Here is a 27366-nt window from a genome sequence, read left to right as displayed (position 1 = left end):
ATTCACCCACATTACCCAGCACCTACCGCAGGCAAGAAGTACCAGCTCCGTGTTCCCACTTGCTTAAAAAGTGACTTTTTTTAGGCTCTGCCTTTGGGAGCATAAAAGGCCTTTAAATATTCATGGCAATTTCTGTGCTTTGATTATAGGTTACCTTGGTGTGTAAGACAGGCCTGGAACATATTTATTAAATATTGTAAGTTTAACTGCCTACCATAATTACCAGAAACATGATTCTACATAGTTTAGAAACTTACAAATTGAAGTCAGAGACCCTTAAGAAGATGAATGCATTTATTTGCTTTGTCTCACAGCTGTGCACATTTAAAATGTTGACTTGAATTTAAAAAGCCATGTTACCATAAAAAATTATAATTCTAAAATTTATTCCAAAGTGACCTAATGGTTATGGAAAATATAATTCCTTTAGGTACCGCATAAGCTTTGAAATTTATTCGCAGTTTATCAGACGCACCCTCTCTATCCTCTACTGAGCTACCTTTCTAGCTAAAGGAACTGCAAACACTTCACACGCAACCCAACAGCTGCATGTGCGCAATGACACTCACCAGGTTTTTGAAAAGTGCTGTCAGCTCCTTGGTAAACACTGAGAACTTCAGGAATGCACTTCCTAAATCTGGGTCATCTCTGCACACACAGTTGCCACCAAACTTCTCCAGAGCCTGGGTGTACTGCTCTTCATTTTCCACGTGAGCTGCAACAGCAATATGAGATGCACTGTTAATACAGCAACCTCTCCATCCCCCCCATCCTTACCCACTCCTGGTTGTGAGTAAAACCGAACACGTTACCAGAATAAAAATCTGAAAAAAGTCCAGTTGCACCAAGAACAGAAATCATTGTGCCATCCTGACAACGTCCCGTTGCGTTGGCGATGGACCCCAAAGAACAAGCATGACGACCGGGATGGAAAGAGCCTTGCACAAGCCCCATGGCTTCCAGTGCATCAGATGAGGCTCCACGGGTACCCCAATGCTTTCCACATCCACTAGGACTCCTCTGCAGCCTACGTGATGGCAGGAGTCACCAGTCCAGCCAACAGACAGCCTTCTCCTAGAAACTCAGCAAGAGGAGCCTGCTCCTCCCTAGTGAGGTTCACAGCCCTAACCCAGAGCCACATGTCACAGCTCTCCTTTCCACAAAGAGCTGTGGACCTCGGAGCACAGGCTAGGGCCACGAAGGTCACTTGAGTGGCTCTGAGCTGTGCTCAGACGCATCCTCTGCTCAGGTTCCCTGCCTTCCCGGACTCCTGTACATCCCACAGATGTTTCCTTCCTCCAGGAAGCCTTCCATGACTCTGCCCTATGCCCCTGGTTATCTGGCTTTGGCACTTTCCTGTCCTTGCTCTTAGCATGGACATTGAAATTGTCTGGTAATGTATTTCTCGATGTTAGAAGTGTTTAGAGGACAGGGACTAAGTTTTACTGGTCTTTGCACCTAAAATACAAGATACATGTTGTCTGAATAACAACAAAAAGTGAACCCTTGTCATCTCTCTGAGGGCATTTTACTATCACTATGCCTTAAAACAGCACCTTTAACGCATGAAAACCTGGATTCTGGGTCTCCAGCTTAGTGGTTCCCAACCCCTGATGGACATCAAATCATACATGGATCTCACCAGGCTGTGGAAGCCACCATCCTGCCTCAGATCTCTGATTCAGAAACCCGGGGTGGGGTGGGGGGAACACTGGTAATTCTAGTAAATTAATGTGGTTAACTATAATCCCCTCTCTTCTGGGTCAGACATTTTTAAATGAATCCAGCCAGTCTGTGATAAAACAACTCTAGTTTGCATCAGGCACCTGATTTCCACGTTTTCCTCATTTCAACTAGAAATGTAACACAACTACTTTGCAGGCACAACAGAGCACAGAGATGTGTTATGTCAACTTGCATGCAAACACCACCAAATTCCTACTTAGGTAAATAAAACCACTGTCAGCCAATCTAGTTCCTGGGCCCGATAACCCAGGCAAACAAGGGGAACATGTGTTTGTGATGGGCACCCCGTGACCCTGAGCCAGATCCCTCCGATCTGTGAATGGTGTGGCAGCCTGTCTCACCAGGGAGGTGCTCTGGCCTAGACCTCCGGGGGTGGCCTGAGGGGATGCCCACATGGGTCTGATAAACACAAGAGAAAATTAATTTCACTGTCCGAGCCCTTTTCCTTGTTTTTTTCTTTGACATTTCAGAAAAGGACCTGAGAGCTGTGGCTAAATTAAATGAATTTCCGAGACCCTGCTCTGCAAACAAGACAGATAGACACACAGGCCCTGAAGGATGCGTGCCAGAATGGGAAGAGCTCTAGTCTATGCTTTCCAGGAAGTATGTGACTTTGGTGAGTAAATGACCAAATGTCTGAGCCACATGGAAGTCAGAGACCCACCGTGAGCTACTCACAAGGTTATGGTAAGAATTAAACAACAGCACAGATGGGAGTTAGCAGCATGGATGTCATTTCTATGAAGCATGGACATAGGCTTTTTCTACACCTCACACCAACTTTACAAGATACACACATTATTTCTCATCGTGGTGAAAAGAAATCAGGGCTCAAAGAGACCAGAAAACTTGTCCTGGGACACAGGCCAGCATGTGCATCTCACCCCAAGGCCCACTGTTCTGCTCTGTACTGGTGTTTGTCCCACTAACAAAAACAGCTCACCTTGCCAAAACCAGGTGCACAAGTTTTAGATTTCTAAAACTCCATTTCAGAGCTGGGTCAGGTATGCCTCCTAGTTCACGCCAGCTAGAATTCTAGCACACAGGGTTAACAGTGAAGGGCAGTCCCTCTCCAACCACATGCTCTTTTATAACTATTTCAAAGCTGGTGGTCAAGACGTGGGTAATTCTGGTGTGGCTCTGGGAGTGACAGTCACAGCAGACATCTGGTGCTGAGGTCACACCACTGGGTGAGAGAAATAGGAATGCAGAGGCCTAAGTCGCCTTGGGAGTCACATGGTGCTCCTCCCTCCCCCCCAAAAGTGCATGTACCATCATCCGAAGGGCAGCAGGAGGGAATTCCCTTTCAGTTAATGCCTGTCAGGTGGCCTGTAAGCCTTTATTCAAACTTAACTTGGTAACATCATGAGGTCTTAATATTATCATCCCTATTGTCTTCTGAATAAATTCAGTGGAATTCAGAGTGGTTACAGGATTTGCTCGAGATCACACAGTTGGTAAGACATGGGGCAGGGGTCAAATCCACCCTCTGTTCACTCTGCAGGCTGCCTCCTAGCCAGTGGTCACCTTGGGAAAGAGGAACCTGTCTTGTCTTCAGTGGTAGTCAGCGAACCTGACACAGAGGAGAAACAGCAAGACTCCACACTCCAGCATCAAGAAGTAGGAACAAACTTCCCATCATCCCTCCTCCTGGGCTTTTCAACAGACTACCTGCTGCTATAGGTTATGGTTTTAAAAATTCTTTTCCATACAAATCATTGAAATAACGTGTTGATTCCTACACCCCAGTCATGATCGACAACATTTTGGGCTCATCATCAACCCCATGACCTCATATATTTATATTTAAAATGTCCTGGTCCACTGCAGTCTTTACTTTCTGATGCTCAGGCTGTTTCAACTTGGGTCAGTGGAAACCTCTTCACGCTGATCTAGTCAGGGTTTCTTCCTGCAAACAAATCTGTTAGCTTCTTGATAAAGACCACAGTGCTGTAACTCTCCGTATCTTCCTGAAACACCCAGCATGGTGTCCACTGTAAGAACAGTAAACCTTCCATAACTTATACATTCACTGATTGACCCACTGCTCCAGATTTCCCAAGGTTTGAGATTTTCCTACTAGAGAACAGAAAGTAATTGAGTGCCTTTATTTTTTTCTTTTGCCAGAAACAAACTTAAAATAGGAACCTGAAATAAATAGCTTGGGAATAAATCTTCTGGAAAGAACCCAAACTGGTCTATCAGCTTTTATTTACAAAATTGTTGAAAGCTGTTTTTCTAAAAAGAGCTCTCTTGCCTCCCCCGTTGTTCAAATATATCTTAAACTTGGGTTCTCATTAATGATTCAGATCCAAAAGTCTCTGATGTGGGAAGGATTTAGGAAGATGAGAATCCAAGTCCCTGAGACCACGGTAGGACAAGAAAGACCCTGTTTCTGCTCAGTTCTAACCCTGCAGACCTTCCACTTCCTACACGTCACCGCCCGAAGTCACACTTCCCACCAATCCAATCGGAGGAATTCAAAGAGAGATTCGCACTGACAAATCCATTAGGAAGCCAGAAAGCTGGCTAAATTCTGAATTTAGAAGAACTGGTTTTATCATGTACTCTTTAGTTTGCTTGATTCAGTTATTATTATTTTTTTAAAAAAACCTGCTATCAAGGAGAAGGCCCAGTGAGTATAGTTCAAGCAAACACAGTTGGACCCAGGTAGGACAAAGGACAGACCCTTTACTCCCACACAGGGAAGAAGCGAGCAATGGACGCAGCACCTGCCAAAAGTGGTCCCACAGCCAATTCATCTTCAAGCAAGCTTCACTTCCACCTCAGATATTTCATTCATCACCTCCAACTCTGCAAAGGGGAAGACCACATGCTGGGGTGGGACACAGACTAGCGTGATCATGGTCACTGACATCTAGGGAAAGACACACTAACCCACGCCAATGATGGCCTACAATGTGCCAGTTGCTGAGGATTCAGAGATGCCAAGAAGGGGACATGTGAAATGGGGCTCCAAGATCAGGTTGGAATTTCCAGAGAAGGAACAGGAAGCAGCGTGGAGCCCCATGTGGTCAGAGGCTGTGAATGCTTTTGTGGGTGAAAAGCCCCTGCCTGCATGCAGCTCTCTAAACCATCACAGGGCAGCACGGGCCCCATGGGCCATCCTCCTCACAGCCATCCATACCCACCACTGGGTCTTTTCAGTTGCAATGGGAAATGATCCAGATTCCTCTCTTTACAGACAGGAAACCAAAGCTCAGAGAGGGTGCCGACATGCTCAAGTTCATATGGCAGGTTTGCAGCAGAGCTGGAATGAGAACTCTGGTCTCCTGACACCCAGCCCTCCAACATTCTTCACACAGCCACTACTCTGCGCTCTGGGCTAACGTAATTATCCAGTCTCCCAGCCAAACATGTGCACTGGTGACCCACACACCACAGGCTACAACCGGAGAGATGGGAGTAGGTAAGTCACCTTGACTAGGACTGTCTAAGCACAGTCCTGGCTGGACCACCGGCCTCTCAGGGGTCTGGCTGAGGCAAAGCTCTGCTGACACCACACATACCAACCACCCACACAGACAGCTCTGCCAAGAGTGCGTTTAAGAAGAGACGTATGTTCTCTACAGTAGAGGCTTTACAAAGATACCCGAGATAGCATGGTGATTACTATTTGACTGTGTGCCACAATTCTAATGTCAGGATAACCTGCACAAGTGAACATCAAGGAGACCATCTCCACTCACACTGGCGGCCCTATACATCACCTGGTTTTGCATCTAAACTGGAGAGCAGGGGCTCCTGGGAGAACAATGCTTCAAGTCAAAGCTAATCCCTGTTTCCAATAGGATCCATGCCCTGTGATCTGTCCCGTGGGAGAAAACCATTTTTAAAGCTTTATTTCCAGAATCATCCCAGATGAAAACCTTTCAGTTCACCATCTGCTAATCTGTATCAAATGTCTAAAACATTTTTGCCATCCAATAATCCTACTTCTGGAAATGCATTCTAAGGATATAATCTCGGTGATCAGAGATGTGTGTGCAAAATAATTTGTGAAAAGTGAAAACTGAGTGTATCAAGTGTCAACAGTGTGGAAATGGGTGAATATCTATCTCTACAAAATGGAATATTCAGCAGACTTTTGAAATCATGGAGTAGGAATACGTTCAGGACAGAACTCAAGTTTCAGGGGGGAAAAGGCAGGATACAAAACCACATATTTAGTCTCAACTTTATAAGAAGTTAAAATGTAGAGAAGAGGCTGAGGAAAATCCATCAAAATGCTAAGTGGTGGTAAAAATAGCAAGCACTCCAACAGCGTAGCTGGTGTATGCCAGGTACCAGCCCGCGTCTATGCAGCCCTGTATCCTCTCCCAGTGGGCATCCTTCTGGTGCAGGAGCAGCCAGGCCGGGGGGCACAGCTCTGACTGGCCAGGCCTTGACCACTATCCCGCAGGGCTGCAGGCCAGGAACACACCTGTCCCACGGGGAGTGGGACCTGCCTGCAGCCATGACTTTGTGCTACTGCTTTTCTGAATTTTCTAAAATAAGCTCATATCATCTTTATAATCAGAAAACAACATAAAGGATAAATAAAATAAATTGAAGTGTCAGCTATCCTGGCTGGATAATTTTAGCTCTCTGTGCCTGCTGAGGATATTACAATCTGTCTTTCTCCACCGAAGCCGCTCCTGGGCAAGGTGACATGATAGAGACAGCCTTTGGAACCTGAGTACTTACCTGCATCATCTCTGAAAAGACACAGGCACCTACAAATCAAAATGGGTTTGATGAGAAACCTATTTTATAATCCCTGGGATCACACTCAGGACAAGAGGAAGCATGGTCTATCTCTTGGGAGTTTCTCCAACATACGGGGCTCTTTCCTATTTTCAAAAGTCAGTTCCTTTAACCCTTTCCTGGGGCATCCCCTTTGACCTCATGGAAACCACCAGGTTTTGTTTTTTTTTTTTTAAAGATTTTATTAATTTATTCATGAGAGACATACATTGAGAGGCAGAGACACAGGCAGAGGGAGAAGCAGGCTCCCTGCGGGGAGCCCAATGCGGGACTCAATCCCAGGACCCTGGGATCACTCCCTGAGCCAAAGGCAGATGCTCTACCACTGAGCCACCCTGGCGTCCAGGAAACCACCCATCCTTGTGGAGGTGCTCATGGATGTATCCCATCTGGTGATATCTAACACAGGAAGCTAGCAATGAAGTTATTAATTAAGGTCAAGGTGTGGGCTGGCTACTGAAACATGAACACTTTTGTCTGAGATCACCTCATTCTCTTTGATCCTGCCCTCTATTACTAACAACACAGTGACAGCTGGAAGTCTGTGTGATGAACTCCACACAGGCCCATTGCCTCCATATATGCCCCCACCCCACCCCTGGCTCACAAAAGTACGTTTGGGAGGAAAAGGAGGGGGTGAAGATCAGAGACTACTAGATGAGGTCTTTTTTTATGCTGTCCTTTTTGTCACTTTAGATTATAGGCTCAGAGTACAGAAAACCCATCAACATTCACTTGTGTGTACTCATTCTCTATTTCCCGAATACCCACTATCAGGTAAGAACATTATTCCTGGCTACCAAAGGGTAAAAATCTAACCACGTTGAGAGCCTTTTCCACAGCAAGCACTAATGAACACAAGAATTCATGAAGCAGAGCCCCCGCCTCAAGCAGCATAGCTTCTGTGTGAGAAAAAGTCATATGCCAGTCAATTCGGTGCAGAGATGACAGCTGCAAAGAAAATGACACTGGGGACTCAGGGGTGGGGAGGCAGGGGGAGACCAGGTGTGGCCAGAGCATGGGGAGCAGCCAGTGGGAGCCAGATGAAGGACTGCAATCCCAGGTGACAGAGGGCCCCTAAAAGGCCACAGAGTGACATGATAAGACTTCCATTTAAGGAAGCCAGATTTGGAGGGGACAAAGATGATAAAGCTTGGTACCTGTGAGTGCACAATTGAGCAAGAACAATAAATATGCATGAACAATGCTCCGCAATACACGTTACGGGAGGCAGAACTGAAGCTTGATAGGAGGAAGAGAGTACATTTTCTGGGGCTGGTGATGGAAAAGGCTTCTCGGAGGAGGTAAAGCTTATAGGACTTTCGTCCTTCAGAATCTGGTCCAAGAGATTCAAGCTGAGCAGCCAGCAGCTTGACTCAGCCCAGATTCTCCTTAACCAAAGAGCTACTTCCCATCCTAGGGCTGCTCTATGGCCAAATCGGAGAAGGAGGCAGAGGCTCCAGCTGAAGGGTTGGCAAGGCTCTCCTTTAGCCTGGAATCCCCAGGTTAAAAGCATGGAAAGTGGGGCGGTAAATCAACATGTGCTAACTGCAGACTATTGGCTCGTAGAAACTTAATGTCCAACTACACAGATGCCCTCTGGTGCCCGACCGCACCAGAGACTGCATTGTCACTGCCACTTGCCTTCAGTCTTTCTCCCCTTTATTTTTGCCTCCTCCTCCCTAAGGATACAATTCCCATTACTTACAGATGCTCACCAGACTTCCCCCTGCCCCACTTCTTTGAGAGCACAGCGGACCAAGAGAAAAGACCATGGGAGTCTTCATGCCCCGGGACAAGCAGCCTCAAAAAATCAATGGTCTCCAAGCCTCATGTAACAGCTGCTAGTCAGGCAGGAAAGATTTTAGAGACATACACATATACCACCATATGCATACACACATGTACACGCACACACAACCTTTCACCTCTACAACTCTGGGAAATTTTATAGATGAGGAAGGAGGTTCTGATACTCTTTGAATAATGTAGTCAATGTTTTACAGCAAATAAGGCAGAGTCAACTCTGATGGTATCACATCTGTAAAACATGGGGGGTTTAGCTAGATCACTGGTTCTTTAATTTTTTTTCTTTATCACAGACACCAATAAAAATCAGAAGAATGTTTCATTTCAGATTACCTCTCCAGGAAAAAGTACCTTTACATAATTTCCTATACAATTTTTGGGATGCACAGACCCCTTAAGCCTGTCTGCAGACTCTACATACCAGGTGAAAAAACCCTAGCCTAGATGAGCTTAAAAGTTCCCCACCCAATAAATACGACAACCCTAAGTACAATTCATGTTAATACCTGGGACTCTAAGTCACAAATTTGAGTGTTCCTTCCAATTAGCTACCTTTTCACAATTAATATGTTGATCACTGCTGACAGGATTCCACAAGTTACTCATCTAAATTCCAATCATTATTCTTAACCAGCAGAAAGGAGACCACAAGCATCTCAGAGGCTTGTAAGTGGAAGACATCTCAAGGTCTCAGAGTCCATGACCCCACCACACCCTACAACTTCTGTAGAGAAGGGGGCACCACACCTCTACTGAAACCCTTCCAAAGGCCAGCTCACTTCTCTCTCATGTTTGAGTCAAAGCCTGCTCCCATCAAACTACCCTCCAGAGAGGAACAGATGATATGCCTCACTTCCTCATCCTAGAGAATGCCTTTAGATATGCCCTCCCCAGCTAAGAAGTCCTGGGTCTTTCCAATGTCCTCCTACAATGAGGTTTTTAGCTCTAAGATTTTGAGGTCCCTCTTAAAATATTGCTCTTAGGGAGCATCTGGATGGCTCAATGGTTGAGCGTCTGCCTTCAGCTCAGGTCATGATCCCAGGGTCTTGGGATAGAGTCCCGCATCAGGCTCCCTGCAGGGAGCCTGCTTCTCTACAACTCTGCCTCTCTCTGTGTGTCTCACATGAATAAATAAAAAAAAAATTTTAAATATTGCTTACAATTAATTCAATAGTGGGGTAACCACCTTTTTTTTTTTCTTAAAAAAACATACTTCCCCTAAGTCACCTGATTCACCTTTAAGCTTCTCACATACTGGTTCATACTGAAGTTGTGATCAATCAAAACCACCTGGACTTTTTCCAAAAGGATCACCATGGCTCAGCTAGGTGATATCCAGGACAGCCCCACAGCCTTACTGCTTGGTCCTTCTTTGCTGTGTGGACCCTCATTCACACCCGGTGCCTTGTGCACTAGGAAGTGTGCTGCCATGGACAAAAGCAGAGACAGAAAGGCAAGTCTGGCTGTGAATCTCTAGTTCCTAGCTGGACAAACCTGGGCAATGACCTCTCCATGCCTCACTGACCTCATCTGTGAATGGAGGTGCTGATAGTACCTAACCCACAGTTATTGTGAGGATTATACTTATGTAACTAGTATCTAGCACAGTGCTTGCCCTACAAGAAGTACTTCATAGGTGTCAGATTTTTATTACTGTTATTATGCCTCCAGTCTCACATTATGAACATCAATACAGAAGCACTTTCTTTTATCATTTGTCATGATCTCCTACTTCTTTTGATCACAGACACGGTAACATATATTTTGTATCTTGAGTTTTATAGTCTGAAAATGTCATCATAAGCATTTTCTTTTCATGTTGCTACATAACCATAATTCCATCAGGTAGTATATCCTAATTTAGTTATAGGAGGCTTTCAAGTTTTCTCTGTGAGGAAGCACTGGGACAATGCAATGAGCATCTTTGTGCATCTTCCCACATAAAGAGTTTTATTTCTCTTGACATGAACCATCAAACCACTTTTTAAAAATTCCATGTCCTGGTTTTCAATGCACCAGCAAAGTAGTAGAATACCAGTTGCATCCTATTCATGCCAATCACAGGGGATTATTATGATTTAGTTCTTTTTCTCATGTAACAGATAGAAAATCAGGCCAGATATAGTACCTTCTTCATGCACAATGGAATGTCACTTCCTAAGCTAGTGCACAGATTTCTTTCAAACTGTTCTATCTTAATTATGTATCTATAATATAAAAAATTCTCTGTATTAATTTAATAGCTATATCTAATTAGCATTGCAAATAAAGGGAGAAAAACACACAAAATTACTAAATTCTCATTTTCTTCCGTAAGGGGAAGATGGTAAGGTAAGGGCTTACAGGAAAATTAGCATTTCTTTCTTTATACTTCTCATTTCAAGGATGTGACAATTACTCTAGGACATTCAGCTCCAGAGGAAAGAAGATATCCCTCTCTCAGTGAGAAGAGCTGCACCAAATCTTTAAGATACAGTAATTCTAGAGAAGTGAAAATGAAAGTCTTCCGTTACTTCCTTTTTGATAAAGATGAGTTTTTCCACCCACTGAAATGTCAAACAGCTAAAAAATGTCAGCTTCGACTTCCGGGAGGGCGGGGGCGCAGGGAGAGAGAGAGAATCTTTGGGCTGAGACAGAGCTTGGGATATTTTAGACTAATAAAAGTTTCAGAACAAATATAAACTGTATGTTTTTAAGACATCAGATAGCAGCTTATTATGGGCGAAAAAAAATTATTGTAGACACTGTCTCTCCACAAACCATTATAATGACGGCTTCTGCAAACTTGCATTAAGATGTATTAGAAAACACACCTAGATGGACTGTCATCTTCTTTGCACTTGATCTTAGCCAAAAGGCCGAGAAGCGATCTGTCATCTTCTTTGAAAAATGGGAGCAAATGTAATATACTTGCTATTGTGTAAGAAAACTATTGTTTTGTATCTGTGGGGACACACATGATACCCTTTTGGCTTCAGCCAATGTTTCAAGTTACACATGTGTGTGTACACATGTGCTGTGTGGAATAGTATTCTCACAGGCCAGCAGCAGCTGCAGTGTCACCTGGGAATTTCCTGAACCTACTGAACCAGAAACTCTATAAAGATGGAGGTGCTCAGCACCCTGTGTTTTAATAAGACCTCCAGGGGATTCTGGGCACTCTGACATTTTAGAACCACTACCCTCATGCAGAGGTTGGCAAACTTTTTCCTAAAAAGCCAGAGAATAATCTAATTTTTTAAGATGTTATTTATTTATTTAAATTCTATTTATTCATTCATGAGAAACCCAGACAGAGAGGCAGACACACAGGCAGAGGGAGAAGCAGGCTCGCTGTGGGGAGCCTGATGTGGGACTCGATCCCAGGACCCCAGGATCATGCCCTGAGCCGAAGGCAGGCACTCAACCGCTGAGCCACCCAGGGATCCCAGAGGTTAAAGGCTCTGCAGGCCAAGAGGCAGTATTGAGGTTACTGTGTAGGTACCTGGTAATATGGTAAAAACCAGCCGTAGCTCACAGGCTGTAAAAACACAGCTGGTAGCTCTAAGACACCGCAAATCCCCCTTCTACATAAATCTCTATAAATCCTCACATAGCAGCAGAGAGGAGTCAGCCACAAGTGCACTAATTACACCTAAAGTTTTATGTTTCTCTCTTCAACACGAAGAGGACAGTCTAAGAACTTGCAGCAGAAACACAGGAATGACAATTCTGGGGCACCGACTATGGATCTGCTAGCCTCTGCACTAGCCACTGCAAGGAACGCACAGCAAGCATACATGCCGCTGCCATGCTCACTTGAGCCCTGAACCCCATCTGCCACTTCTGTCCTGTACTATCTCAGTTAATCTTCACTAACAACAGTTTAAAATATTAATATTCCCATCTCACGTGTGAAGAAACTGAAGCTCAGAAAGATTAAATTATTTTCCCGTGACAGGCTTTTTGAGTGGCACACCAACTTCTATTCCAGGCTTCTTGCATTCTACTACCTAAGTGCTCTTTACCCTGAACTACACTGCCTCCAAGAATTAGTCCCTGACCTCAAGGGCTTGCCATCTAGTTAAGGAGCAAAGATCAACAGACATACACCTGCTAGAGAATAATAAAGAGCAATATTTAAAGAGTAAGTAAGACCTGTGTATTAGGTACTCACTTTTTCATTCCTGGCTGAGTAGAAGAGTCAAAATGGATTCAACTGCAAAACTCAGAACTTAGAGGTAAGGTGTGGAAGGCAGAATAATGTCCCCTCCCACCCCAAAGATATGCACATCCTGATGTGTGGGCCCTGTAAAGATGTTCTGCTACCTGACAAATGGGAAATGAGGTTGCATATGAAATTCAAGTTATTCATCAGCTGAATCGGAGATGGGGAGATTATCCTGGATCACCGGGGTCAGGCCCAGTGTGATCGCAGGGTTCTTACCTGTGCAAGAGGGAGGAAGGAGAGTCAGTGTCCCCTATGGACAAAACTGTGTCGTGCTCCTCCTCCCCCATCACCATCCTCCAGTGTGGTGAAGGGAGGTCTTCTAAGAGATACTTAGGTTTGGATGACATCATGAGGGTGGGGCTCTTCAGCATGGACTAAATGCTCTTACAAGAAAAGACGGCCAAGAGCCCACTCTCTCCACCATGTGAGGACACGATGAGAAGGCGGCTGTCTGCAAGCTAGGGAGAGAGCCTTCATCACAACCAGCCATGCTGACACTCTGACCTTGGGCTTCCAGCCTCCAGAACTATGAGACACAAATGTCTGCATTAAGCCACCTGGTCTGGGTATTTTGTTACAGCAGCCTGTGCAGAACAAGACAGAGTCACAGTAACAGAGTGTGAGAAAGACTCTACTGGCCATTACTGGCTTCAAAGATGGAAGGCCATAAACTGAGGAACGCAGTTGGCCTCTAACAGCTGGAAAAGGCAAGGAAGTGCTCTCCCCTGGACCTCTGGGAAGGAGCTCTGCCAACACCATCACTTTAGCCCACGAGACCCATCTTGGACTTGGGGTCTCCAGAGCCATGAGATAAATTTTTCTGCTTCTTTTTCATTGTAACAGTTTTTATTGGAAATTGTATATAAGACTACTTTATTCCTGTATCTTCTCAATGGTGTCCTCCTTATATTTGCTCTTTCCCTTTCCTACTTGGCGAGATTCGGCTTTACATCCCAGGATCTTTTTGGGGTCCTTGTCCAGTTTTGGGCTAGGGATCACCACCTTATTAGGGTGAACGCCCACATGGACAGTTGCTCCATTTGACCTCACACCATACGTACCCGCTCAGTGCACATGACATATGTCTTCCTGTAAACCTGGACTACTCTGCCAATCTGCTGACCTTTGGAGCGTCCTCACACAACTTCTACTTTATCATTCTTTCAGATGGGCATGGCTCGAACACTATACTTCTGGCTCAGCATTTTGGAAAGAGGGGAAGACATAATCTTCCTGCAAATGTGGGAAAATGCACTGAAATACCCTTTATGGTTCCTGCTCCCATCAGATGTCACAATGGGGTTAAATTTCATTTTGGCCACTGGGGCTTCAGTGATGGCCACAAAGGAAAGAAATAAATTTGTCATTTTAAGGCACTCAGTTTGTGGTAAATTGTCAGAGTAGCCATAGAAAATATAAGAGAGTAAAGAAGGTTAATGCCATGTCAAGTGTCGGGTTAATGGATGTGGGTGAGGAAGGGGCAGGTCTTCAACAGGGGCCTGGGACAGGAGGGCATGTGGGGACAGACCAGGAGTGGGGCTGGATGGCAGACAGTGTACAAAGACAGATACTGTCGTGACATGCTCATGAAGCAGGGGGAGGTCAGTCAGCCTGGAGCAGAGAGACACTGGAGACAGCCAGAGATCAGTCAGAGGTCAGATGGGGCCAATCCATGACAAATCAGGAAAGCGGGCAGAAAAATCCCAATCTCAGAGAAACAAAGGAACACAAGACAGGAAAGGTATGTGGCAATACAAGGCATAAATGCTAAATCCTTTCTGTTCTTTTAATCATATGTGAAATGAGTGCTTTTCCTATGCAAGTAGTTGCCTTAGCACATTAAACACTCTCACGATCAAACCACATGTGCGTCCTCTTGGAACTAACCTCCTCAGAGACAGAATGAGTGTACACCCACAATGCTCCGGACCAACTGTGGTCACCCACAGCTAATCCCTTCCTGAATATGCCCCACTGATTTCTGATGTCTAGTTCTGAAAAAATTTCATCTATCTTCACACTCCTCTACCAACAATATTCAAAAGAATGTGCTTACTAAAAGCAGTTCTAGAGAAGAGTTACAAAAATGTTGTGAATGGCGTCAGCGACATCACAGGAAAAGGTATGGGGTTTCCTCTAGAAGTCACCAGAGAAGGTGACTTCTTTGAAGCAGGCACCGTTGCTCTGAAATAAAGGCTTCAGGATCAGTATTCCAACTTTAAAATAATTCAGACTCAGGGCCTCATGATAACTCAAACTTGGCAACATCTATCAGATGGGTAAAAAAAAAAAATGACAGAAAAGGAGACCCCCACCCCCAAAGGCAGGCTAAAAGTCAGCCTGCTGTGCGGCGCCTCAGGAAGTCACAGGCTGGGCGCCCCAAGTGCGATGTTAAAAATTCCAGAACCGGCCTTTCAACTTCCTTAAGCCTCCATTTCCTCCAATAAAGTGGCAAAATGCCCTTGCAGGCAGACAGAAGAGCAAGTGCAGACAGAAGAGCACAGAATGACATGTACTGGGGGAACTGCAAATTATTTCCAAGAAGGGCACAGATTTGGAAGAGCCCCCTGGACAGGGAGACTGGGGCCAAGGGGCTCAGCTGCCTCTGGAGTTTTGCCATGTTTCCTGAGCCAACCAAGGCTTATGTTGAATTGATGAAGGAAGGTGATGGCACTCTTGTAAGCAAATCAATCTGGAAAAGGCTAAGACAGAGCTCCTTTCATAATCCCCAGGGGCAGGTTGAAGTCTCCGACCAGTCCTGCAGGAATAGACACCGGGTCACCTGTGCTTGACCCCAATTTCCCTATAATTCTCCAGCCCACGCAGGCCCTCCCCATCTCTCCCAGGCTCTGGAACTCACCTTTGAACACCAAAGTGAATAATGAGAAAACACTGTGAAGTTTTGAGCAGAAGAGTGACATCACTAGGCTGTATTTTAGGAAACGACTCTGGGGCAGGTAAAGGAAGAAGGTTTGTGGCACACGCTCAACCATATAGGTCAGAGAGGCAGATTAGACCGAAATGTTACTAAATTTGTACAGGCTAGCTTCCTGACACCAGTGTGTTTACACCTCCTCCCTCTATGCTTGCTTGTTTAAAGCCACGTGGCAGGGTACTGGGCTAGCCTACAAGGACACACATGTCCTTCTCAGGACTGGCAGTGGTCACATGGCCAATGCCTGCATGAGAAGCACCATCCTTCCTTTTCATTTCTGATCAGAACAGCCTTCTTGACATACAACTTCAAAGTCACTCTTGAACCTCATCAGAATATAAAATTTAAACTAGTTTTAAATTCTAAACTCAAAAAGCCAAGTGAACACGGTTAAAAAAAGAAAAAAAAAACCTTTTAGATACTTTTTGAAATCTATTGCGTGTCAAAAGAATTAAGCATCCATCTTTGAGTGATTTCTGGAAATCTCGAAGGTAATCAGTCAGTCAGACACACTGAAGACATGTTGTGGCCTTGAAACAGAGCGGGCCCCTGAACACGGCCCCTAGGGCCAGCAGGAAGCCAAGATCCACAGAGCATCCTGGGAACATGGTAAGCCCTCTGATCTCAGATGGCTCATTTGTAAAATGAGGACAGTTGGCTGTAAAGATTAGCAGAAGGTACAGAAAGCACAAGGTTTGTGTAAGTGTTCAGAAACATACAAACAATCATTACACCTCCCTGCACCACCCGACCCTGACTTAATCCCGAAAAGAGCTGGAGGCAGGTGACCACTTTTTTGGATATTCAAATAGTTGCTTCAGCAAAGTTCAGTGCTGAGTTAAGTGAAGAGTTTTATACTCTTTGAAATTTCCTTCTAAATAAATAATAATTTCTTACATATGCTTACATCTAGTTATGTGTTACTCAATGAAAACTAATTGTACTTCCTTCTTTCATAAAATCAGTAATTGTAAGGTAGCCAATCAATGTTTATGCACTTGCAAGATAAGCATGGTGGTGGTTTCTGGGTTTGTTTTGTTTTTTAAAAACTGCAGAGGACTTTGGGGGTGCTTGGGTGGCTCGGTTGGTTGGGCATCCAACTTTTGGTTTCAGCTCAGGTCATGATCTTGGGATCATGGGATTGATTCCTGCACTGGGCTTGGTGCTCAGCAGGGAGCCTGCTAGATAATCTCTTTCTCCCTCTCCCTCACCCCCTGCTCTCTCTAAAATAAATAAATACAATCTTTAAAACAAAACAAAACAAAAAACTGTAGAGGACTTTGAAGAGCATCTAGTTGAAGGCTTTAACCTTGGCACTACTGTCATTTTGGCTCAACTAATTCTTTGTTGGAACTCTGTGCATTGTAGGAGCTCTAGCAGTATCCCTGGCCTCTACCACCAAGGTGCCAATAGTATGTGCACACGCCCACACACGCGTGCACACATACCTCTCAAGTGTTAGTAACCAAACTGGGGGTACAAAATCATCCTGGTTGAGAACCACTGATCTGCATTCTAACCTGACTGGATTATTTCAGACACAAGGAACCCAGGGCTAACACATGCTAAGCGATTTGCTCCAGAGTACAACAGCACCACAAACTCCAGATCCAAAAAGTTTTCAAATTTGGTTCAGACAAGCTTGGTCACGAACAACTTGAGTCTTTCCCACCTCTTTCCTTTCCTGAACTTCTTTCACATTCATTTGGAACTTAACCATAAACAACTTAATACCTGTATAATCAATTTAACATCAATACATTACAACATACAAAATATGGAAACTGGAGAGAAAAAAATATCTATAAAGTCAAAAATGCTAAAACAATCATTTCCTACATATGTGTTTTTCCCCCTTCTGAGAAATTTTTAATTTTCTCTTTATCCCTGAGGTCAAGATAGTAGGATATGTTCTGAATCATGTACACATATCCACCCACACATAAATACACACACGCCACACACACTTTGCATATGTACGTGTACGTGTGTACAATGTTTTCCTTAGAATGCAGTATACTCTCTCAACCTGAGATAGTATTTTATTTCTTTTAGAGAGAGAGCGCAAGTGAGAGCACACACACATACAAGAGGTGGGGGAGGGGCAGAGAGAGAATCTCAAGCAGGCTCCATGCTCAGGGCAGAGCCCAACATGGGGCTCAACCTACAACCTTGAGATCATGACATGAGCCAAAATGAAGAGTTAGATGCTCAACAGACTGAGCCACCCAGGTGCTCCTCAACCTGAGATCTTAAACTTTTTTCTTCTTTTTTTTTAAAAAATATTTTATTTATTTATTCATATGAGAGAGAGAGAGAGAGGCAGAGACATAGGTAGAGGGAAAAGCAGGCTCCCCACGGGGAGCCCGATGCAGGACCCGATCCCAGGATCTGGGGACCATACCCTGAGCTGAAGGCAGATGCTCAACCACTGAGCCACCCAGGTGCCCCTTAAACCTTTCTTTAGTTCTGAGAATTTGGCAGCTATTATCTTTTAAAAACTTTCTCCTTTTCCACTTTCTTTTCCCTCTTCTACAAGTCTTTTTGGATGGATGCTAATACTCACCTCTCTGAATCTATTTTCTGTGGTTCTGGATTTTTATTTTACGCTGTCCATTCCTTTAACTCATGTTCCGGCAACACAGGGCCTCACTAATCCCCTCTTCCTATGTGTGCAGCCTGCCATTCAGCAAGTTTTAATTTCAACAATTATGTATTTTTCTACTTCCCCACCTTTTACTGGTTCTTTTTCACTAGTATCTTTTCCAGTTCCAGTAATTAAATGTCTCCCTTGCTTTTTTTAAGGATGTTAATCACATGCTATTATTTTAAAGACCTGTTCTGATTGCCCTATTAATTTCGTTTCTTCAAGTGTAAGCTCTTCACTGTCTTGATTGGGGGGGGGGCATCAAATGTTAGGCTATTCTTTTTTTTTTTTTTAAAGATTCCTTTTTCTTTTTTTTTTAATTTTATTTTTATTTTATGATAGTCACAGAGAGAGAGAGAGAGAGAGGCAGAGACACAGGCAGAGGGAGACGCAGGCTCCATGTACCGGGAGCCCAATATGGGATTCGATCCCGGGTCTCCAGGATCGCGCCCTGGGCCAAAGGCAGGCGCCAAACCGCTGCGCCACCCAGGGATCCCTGTTAGGCTATTCTTAACAGCATTTTTGAGTGCAAAGAAGTGTCTCATTTTGATGAAGTCTGATTTGTCAATTTTTTTCTTTTATGCTATTGCCTCTGTGTCCTTTCTAAGGAGCCTTGGCTGCCCCCATGTTGTAAAGATGTTCTTCTATGTGTTCTTCAAGAAGCTTTATAAGTTTTAGTTTTTACTCTTGAATCTATGACCCATTTCAAAGTATTGTTTGTGTGGGGTGAGAGAGAGGGCTGTTCTGATGGAAAGATCCAGTTCTTCCAGTACCATGTGCTAGAAACACCCTCGTCTCCCCACAGGACTGCCTTGGCAACTGTGCACAGTCAGACACATCTCAGTGAGGGTCTATATCTAGACTCTGTCTTTTGTTCCACTGATCTCCTGCTGGCCCCCTGCTGGCAGCACAGTCTAGACCACTCCTGTCTCACAAGACTTGAAGGCAGATGGTTTAAGTTCTCCAATCTGTTTCTGTCCCAAGATTGCTTGGGATATTCCAGGTCCTGTGTGTTTCCATATACATTTTGGAATCAGCCTGTCAATTTCTCCTGGAGGACTTTTGATTAGGATTGTGGTGCATCTTGAGATCAATTTGGGGAGAACAAACACTGTGATTATATCAAGTCTTCCAACCCACATATATCATATATGCCTCGTTTATCTTTAATTCTGACAGTGGCGTTTGGTAGTTTTCAATATAGAGTTTTTGCACATCTTTTGTTAATCTGTTCCTAAATATATTTGCCATTCCTGATGTAATACCAAATTGGTACCTGAGATTTCCTACTGGCCTCGTCACTTGGCACTACTGTCATTTTGGCCATCTTGGTTTGCAGAGCCCTCCCTGGGGGAGGCAAATGCAGTTATTGGAGCTGGTGCTCACAACAGCAGAACTGGGGCGGGGGCAGGGTTGGGCACAACAGGCACTTCCAGACCGTTCCGCACCCCTCCCTCCTTGTGACCACCTATGGCATTCTCTGTCCTTCTACTCCAGTTGCCACTGTCATGAAAGGGAACACCTGAGGATGATCCAGTGGCCTAACTGCTTCTGTAGGCACAGAGCCCTCCTCTTGGGGCCCCTCCTCCTCCTAGCCAGCAGCTGAGGGCAAAGGGAGTGTTTCTGTCACACTCGACAGGTGGTGTGCTCTCCCAGGAGCCAGCCTTACTCTCTGCAGTCCATCAGCTGGTTCCAAGGTCTCTGGGAGCTCTTACAACCTTTAGCCCTCCAAGGCTGCTACTAGCTTGTTTCTGAGAAAAACTACATAGTCATTTCATGACTTTAAAAAATTATTTGCTATCACTTGTAAGGTTCTGAGCAGGGGGCAGACCTGTCACATATGCACAGCCTGAAATCTTTAAGTCAGAGAAAAGTTTATTAGTCTAGATCAGATATTACTTTGAATAGCTGACTGTGCTTTTATGTTGTTATTCCAAGTAAGAAAGGCAAGCATTGGATGAGAGAAACGGAAGGGCCATTCTAACATGATTAACACACAAACCAAACAACAGAGGCAGGAATGAGGCTGGTGTCCTTGCCGACCAGTTAGACAAAGCTGGTTCATGCAGGGCTGTGGTGGGAAACTCAGCTACACTTCAGAGAACAGGAAGCAGTGCATGGGATAGTAGGAGGGTGGGGAAGGGGGGTGGCAGATGAACTGCCATTCCAGAATTAGACAATGAACAAAACAAAACACACTTCTAAAAACTAAACATCCAACTCAACTTTATAATTTGCAAGCCTAGAAAAAAAGGTTTAACTGGTTATTCATTAATGGTGATCTCTATTATGGCATCAGTATTGCTAATGCAAGGATGTACACAAAGAAATCTCTAAGAAAGAATGCATACTCACCCAGCCCAGAGATATTTATTGCTTTCACGGATTTCTTCATTTTGTAAAGAACCATCCGGTCCACGTCCAAAGCCTAAAACATAGAGAAGTGGTATTAATTACAAGGTATTTACAAGGTGTTTGAGCTTAGATCATGACTACCAGGTGATGGCCTTGTGACAGCCACTCTGGAGGCCCCTGTGGAGCTGTTTCTTTGGGACAAATACTCAGTATGGCATGAAGATGGAGTCATCCCCAAACCATGGGTGCTGCATCCACTTGAAGCATGTGAGCCACCTCTGCCCACACTACCCATTGGACGTCCACCTTCTACAGTGAAAAGGGTTTTAACTTAGACCGACTCTACTTCCACCAGGTCTCAGTTCTCCCTGCAAACAAGGAAGGCTCAGACATGTGCCCACCTGCCAGGTGCCCCTTCCCAAGAGAGGCAAAGAACAGGGAGCAGGGAGAGGAGCGACAAGGGTGTGGTGAGGCAGATCTACCATGAGTGTGTCCCCACCCTGGCAAGACCTCCCTGCCCAGAAGCAGCAGCACCCGGTGGAAGGCAAACTCACTGGATTTGCAAACACCCAGACACGAATCTGTTCAGGTTAGAAGGCATGTTCTTCTTAAATCCTCTCCTAGCCTAGGTTTCTCTTCCAGAACCAGGGTGTGACAATACCTACTCTGCAAGGCTGAATGATTAATTAGACTCACTTAAGTATTTAATATTCCTTTATTATACTTCACTTAGTGTTACACTTTAATAGACCAATCATTACACAGCAGCAGCATATGGCACTTATAATGCCTAGCACATAGTAAGTGCTCAAGTAATATTTGCTCAATGACTAATCAAATTAGGAGTTTTAAGTATAGCTCAGCTTTCACAAAAGTTATAGGGGCAAAATTTCCTTTTAAGCCAATTAAACACTACAGAAGAGCAATGTGTCACTTTCAGTTGTGACAGGAAGAACAGGGCATTTGTAGACTGGGACAGTGAGATCACCCATGACAGGGTCACTGCAAAGAACTGAAGAACCATAGAGGAAACAGCCAGCCCAATATCTGGTATACAGTGACACTCAATAGTATCATTATTACTTATCAGGAGTTGTAATCATAAAAAATTGCAAACGACTGTCATCACAGATAGAACAGACTACCTCAGATCAACAGCAGAGTCCTTCATGTCCAGCCTTCCTGAATCACTTTTTTTTTTTTTGAGATATAAGAGCAGGCGAATGGGGAGCAGGGGGAAAGGTCAAAGGGAGAGGGAGAGAGAAAACCTTAATCAGGCTCTATGCCCAGAGTGGAGATTAACCCAGGTGACCCCTGAATCACCTCTTGAATCCAATTTCAATGTAAGTCCCATTCTAAAGCAACAATGACTATTTTTAAAAAGATTTTTTATCTATTTATTATTTGAGAGAGAGAGAGAGAAAGGAAGAGAGAGAGAGATTGAGCAGGGGGAGGGGCAGAGAAGAGGGAGAGACAAATCTCAAGCAGGACTCCCTGAGCACAGAGCCCAGTGCAGGGCTTGATCTCATAACCCTGAGATCATAACCTGCACCGATATCAAGAATTGTGGATGCTCAACTGACTGAGCCACCCAGGTGCCTGGAGAAGTGATATTTTAAGGTTTCATTTACTTATTTTAGGGAGAGAGCAAGCATGAGCGGGGGGGGGGGGTAGAGGGAAAGGGAAAGAGAAAATCTCAAGCAGACTCTGGGCAGAGCATGGAGCTCAACATGGGGCTCTACTCCTTCCCCAAGATCATGACCTGAGCTGAAACCAAGTGTCAGATGCTTAACTGAGCCACCAGGCAATCCAGGACAAGTTATATTTTAAAAAGCATTATTGGGGCACCTGGTAGACTCAGATGCAGAGCTTGTAACTCTGAATCTCAGAGTTCTGAGTTCAAGCCCTAATGCTGGGCATGGAGCTTACTTAAAAAAAAAAAAGGGCATTATTTTCTGACATACTGTAGGAAGGGGTAGGTAAGAACTGGCACAAGAAAGTCAAAATTTCTTGTAGAAAACTAGCTTTTCTTTTCCTAGGTCATCTCTGGTCTGTTCTTGACCTTCCCTTGGGATAGGAAAAGGGATGTGGAAACAGAACATAACCCAAGAAACTCACTGTTGAACTCCTTCTCTGGAAGTCTCACCAACTTTTACTCCTCAGTCTGCCACCCAGCAAACAGTACCCTGAAGGGCATGTGATGACTTGCAGGGTTCTGCCAGTGACAACAAGAAGACAGGATTTGTTCAGGGCTATGTCAGAAACACCGGCTCCTGAGGCTTTATCGACAGTGTGTCGGAGAGTACAACTCTCACAAAGACACAAGTTCAATGACTTATCAAAGCTCTGGAAGGTCCCAATCCCCAGGTGAAGGGCCATTACTGAAAAACATATATGATCTAATCAGCATCTACTCCAGTGCTTGGAGAGTTTGGTCCGGAATTGCTAGAACAATCTCTGACCTGCCTTCAAGTAATTACACCCGCTCCTCCTTCTAAAGCTTCCCACAGACAGCAGAAGATGCCAACACTGGCCCAGCCTACCTGGAAACACAAGTCAGCCAAGATTCTCACGAAGCCCTTTCCATGGGCTACGAGGTATGAAGAGAGAAAACATCACCCCCAGGAGAAAGATGCAGGACACAAGTTCAAGGGGCCCCGCCTAGGAAGCCGATGCTGTTTCTGCACATCCTCAGAATGAGGCATCAACTCTGTGCAACTCGAAAACCTCTTTGTGACCTGGCCCCCACTGCTCTTCCAGCCCCATCTCTTGACCCCTTCTCCAACCGTGCCCTACGATTCCCTCACAAGAACTCCTGCAGCTCCCCTCAACCTTCTTCCTCCTCTTTACTTCTGAGCACTGTGCACTCTCTTCTCTCATTCATAAGCTCTCCTGCCTCCTCTTGACACGTTAGTTCAACTCTGACTCCAACTCCAATGCTGCAAGTTGATTTAGAGACATGTCCTCCTCCTGAAAGCCTTCTCAGATGGGTTAGGTACTCACCTAGGCTTTTCCTGTAGCACCCCATACTTACTTGGTAGTTGGTCTGGTAAAATTTTCTGTAGCACCCCATAATTACTTGGTAGTTGGTCTGGTAAAATTTATTGAGCACCTACTTGCTTAGTACTTAGCGAGCTATTAGAGACACAAGTGGGTGAGCAAAACAGGGCCAATGCCCATGCCTGTATGGAATTCATAATCTAGCAAGATAATCCCTTAAATAAACACAAAGCCAGAAGTCCAGGCCTATCATGTACATCACCTGCTTTTCTTTTCTTTTTTTAAGATTTTATTTATTTGAGAGAGAGAGCCCAAGCCAGGGAGAGGTAAGGGAAGCAGCAGACTCTCCACTGAGCAAGAGCCTGATGCAGGGCCCCAGGATTATACCTGAGCAGAAGGTGGACGCCTCACAGACTGAGCCCCCCCCCCAGGTACCCCCATGACCTGCTTTTCTATTTATCCTGCTCCGCTCAAGACCCGTGGTGCTTGATGTGGTATCTACAAGATACACATGTTTATTGAGCATGGAAATATGGCCAGTGTCACACATCAAACATTAATATTTTGGACATAATAGGTTAAGTGTTAATAAAATTAACCTTATGTCTCTTTTTACCTTTCTCAGAAAGCTGACATACAACAGGACTCAACAGGCAGTTCTAAGTGAGCCTGAGACCAGAAAGGCAGGCAGGGACTCAAGAGGCTGCCACGGGTTTTCGGCTTAGCCCAGAGACGGAGACGGTGGGAAGCTACCGAAGGCTTCCCAGCAAGAAGGGAGAGTGCACTTGAGGTCACTCAGGCCACAGCAGGAACAATGCATCTGAGCAGGCAGGAAGTAGACTTAGGGAAAGGATATCTAAAGGTGAAGGACGCAGCTGGGACCCATGATTGGGAAGACACATGGGATGGGTACAGGGCAGCACACCTCACAGAGAAGTCTGTGAGCAGAGAGATTTGAGCTCTCCAGCCTCTGGCACTCTAAAAGAGAAGAGAGTAATCTGTCTACAACCCTGCTCAATCGTGCTGAGACAAATGGCAACTGGAGTAGTCATATATCTCAGTGTGGAAGGCCAACCACAGACGAAATATACTTCGTAACACTGAACTCTGACAAATTTCCTCCCACATTATACTGTGTGTCACACCCCTCCCTGATCTTTTCCTGCATAAAAGTCTTGTAAAAATAGGCCACCATATGGAATATTCTACCTGTTATTAAAGGGGATGTGCTGTTTCCTGAACTCAGCAAAGAGTGGATAAACGATAACTGTTGCTTTTCTACAGTCTGTTAAGAAGAGCCTGGAAATAAAGGTGAGATCAGCATAGAGGTAATTTTAAATTAAAACTGCAAGAGGGAAAAGCAATTACCTCCCCACTCAAAAACAAACCCTTCATTATGATTCATACTTACAGATAATTAAGATTAAACTTGGTCAGGAGAAGTCAGATTGATGAAGAATGAATGCTACAAAAGTCTTCCGTCAATTACATATAAAAACAGCACTGGAATCCTAAAATAATTATAAATAGCACAACTCGAGAGCCTCAAGAAACCAAAGGTGTCCACCAATCAGGCTGAGATTTCAAACAGACTGGGCACTCGCCCATATCCTCCTCTCCCAAAATCTACCCACGCTTAGAAGGGAAAAGGGCTGTAGCCTTGGCCAGAACGTGTGTCTAAAAACTATAAACACAGGCAAAGACTGAATAGCCAATGCGGGCCTACGCGGGAACAGCACAACAGCTCTAGTCTGGCCAAATCCCATTAGTTCTGAGGACCTACACTGCAGTTGACCTTTAGTTTATAAAACAAGTTTCACAGAGTAAATTTATCACATAAACAAGACAGTAGAGATGTGTCTCAGATATTTCAGAAGAAAATAAACAATCGTTTTTGACCACTCCAAAGGCATCTCTTTTGATCCCTGAACCATTACACGAACGGCTCGGGTTTTGATTTATTCCTGCAAGCAGCTCCTCGCAGTCTCCACGGTTCAGTCATGGTCATGGTCACAGGTGGTGACTCCCAAGAGGGCTGCAGTGTGAGAAAGGGAAGCCCTCCCATGAGGGGACACAAAGCCCTTTGCTCTTTCCCTCTTCAGGAAAAGGAACCAATACGGTAACCACTAGCCATGAATGAACATGGAGAATACAATTAATTAACATTTTGTAAAAACAAAATCCAGTTCCTCATGTCTCGCCACCTTTCTCAGGAGTTGCTCAGAAACATACAATCTGTTTCTAAACATGCCACCCACTTTATGCTCTTCCTCTGTACCTACAGATCCCTTGTGTGCCATCCCCTAGGGCAGTCCCATAAGCCACTGGCATCCTCTGCAGGGAGGGAGTCCTCTCCTCTCCCCCACCCCACCCCGGGCTCAGCACAGAGGTGACCGTGTGACCTATTGCCCTTCGGAGGCTGAAGTTCATCTTTGTTTCCAGAGCCTATGGGGCTGTCCATTCTGGCATGGAGGCACGTGCCTCCCGATGCTGGATGGTGAGGCCAAATCCACAGTCTGAGGAGCTGAGCCTGGAGCAGGTGGGTACCTGATGGCAGGCCAGTTTTTGTGTGGCCGCAAGCTAAGATCTGCACAGATGAAGATTACAAACTGATTTAACAATGAGGCAAAGGGGAATACTAGCTTTGAACCACAATGCAGAAATCTTCCAAGAACTCCGATTCTGATTAGTAGACTGACATTAGCAAAAAAATTGTCCTCCAGTATTATATTCTGAACTTTGTTTAAAAAATATTATGGAAATTTATTTTCTCTCTTATTAGTACCGATATAGTATCTTCAATTTTGCCCCTAGGCCTACAAAGCCTTAAATATTCACTGTTTGGCCCTTCACAAAGTCTGCTGACCCCTGGCCCTAAGGATCCACACAGAGGTTTCTCTAACACTATCAGCTGGCCCAGTTTCCTCTTGGCACAGCACCAGTTTGGTCCCCAGCAATTCAAGCCAATCCAAGGGTGGGAAGGGGCTGGCTTCATTCTGGGAATCCAAAGATGCTGCTGGAGGAAGAGAGAATGGCCCCCGATTTGGCCTCCTGGGAGGCCTGCTCCACTCTCCTGTTCCACCTCCTCTCTCTCACTCCTTTAATGAAAAGCTAACCTAAGAGGAAATAACATTTTTGAAAGACACAGACCAAATAACAAAACAAAGCAACACCCAACCCAGATCTGTTGGATTTTCCCAAGGATGGCTTTGCCATGAAAGAACCATACAAATATTTAGATGGCAGCTTTGCCTCGTCACACATTTGACTTTACTTTTAAAGTAACACAGAACATTAATGACAGTGTCAAATATTTCCAGAAGCCTTCTGGGAAGCACAGAAATGCACTGTGGCCTGCAGGCTCAGTTGAAAACCAGAGCAATAATGGATCTACCTCCTCCTGGGAATAAAGCAGAGGCCTGGAGAATAGCAGGTGTCACAAAGAATTATGATCAAATAAATATCCAAGCTAAAACAAGCTGTGTAAAACACGTATGCATAAGGACACACTAAAAGGGCACATTTGGCATTCTCTAATAAAACTAAAGTTACTCATAGTATGTAGACATCTGTACCAGAAGACAAGGGTGTTTGTGGCACTCTTCCAAATAGCTGAAAATGGGACAAACCCAAATCCCTGTTGACAGTAAAATGGATGAACTGTTACACGGACACAGGCAAATTTTATCCACTCAGAACCTAAAGGAATTTCACAAAAATGTTAAGCAAAAAGCAGCAAGTTGTAGAAGTATACATGCAGTATATGACCATAAAAGTTTAAAGAAATGGGAAAAACTAAAACTTATATTGTTTATGTTTAGGGATGTATATATTGCCAGTAAGACTACAAATAGAAGTGAGGAGTTTGCAGTCGGCCTGGCGGCTACTCTGAGGTGT

At 44.7% G+C, this 27366-nt stretch overlaps 1 protein-coding gene and 1 pseudogene across 6 annotated transcripts in view; both read right to left on the bottom strand.

Moving 5' to 3' along the window:
• Window positions 1-27366, bottom strand: part of ASAP2 (ArfGAP with SH3 domain, ankyrin repeat and PH domain 2) — a 173025-nt gene that overhangs the window by 91786 nt on the left and 53873 nt on the right. For all 6 annotated transcript variants that reach the window (XM_055326998.1, XM_055326999.1, XM_055327001.1 and 3 more), the window contains 2 exons: window positions 20470-20542; window positions 570-715 (listed from right to left, as the gene is read on the bottom strand). In XM_055326998.1, the coding sequence (XP_055182973.1) occupies window positions 570-715; window positions 20470-20542 (219 nt within the window). The remainder of the gene's footprint in view (window positions 1-569; window positions 716-20469; window positions 20543-27366) is intronic.
• Window positions 13406-13845, bottom strand: LOC129510778 (60S ribosomal protein L26-like; annotated as a pseudogene).

This window comes from Nyctereutes procyonoides, unplaced genomic scaffold (assembly GCF_905146905.1).
Source record: "Nyctereutes procyonoides isolate TBG_1078 unplaced genomic scaffold, NYPRO_anot_genome, whole genome shotgun sequence".
NCBI lineage: Eukaryota > Metazoa > Chordata > Mammalia > Carnivora > Canidae > Nyctereutes > Nyctereutes procyonoides.
This window is presented reverse-complemented; position numbering and strand designations above follow the sequence as displayed.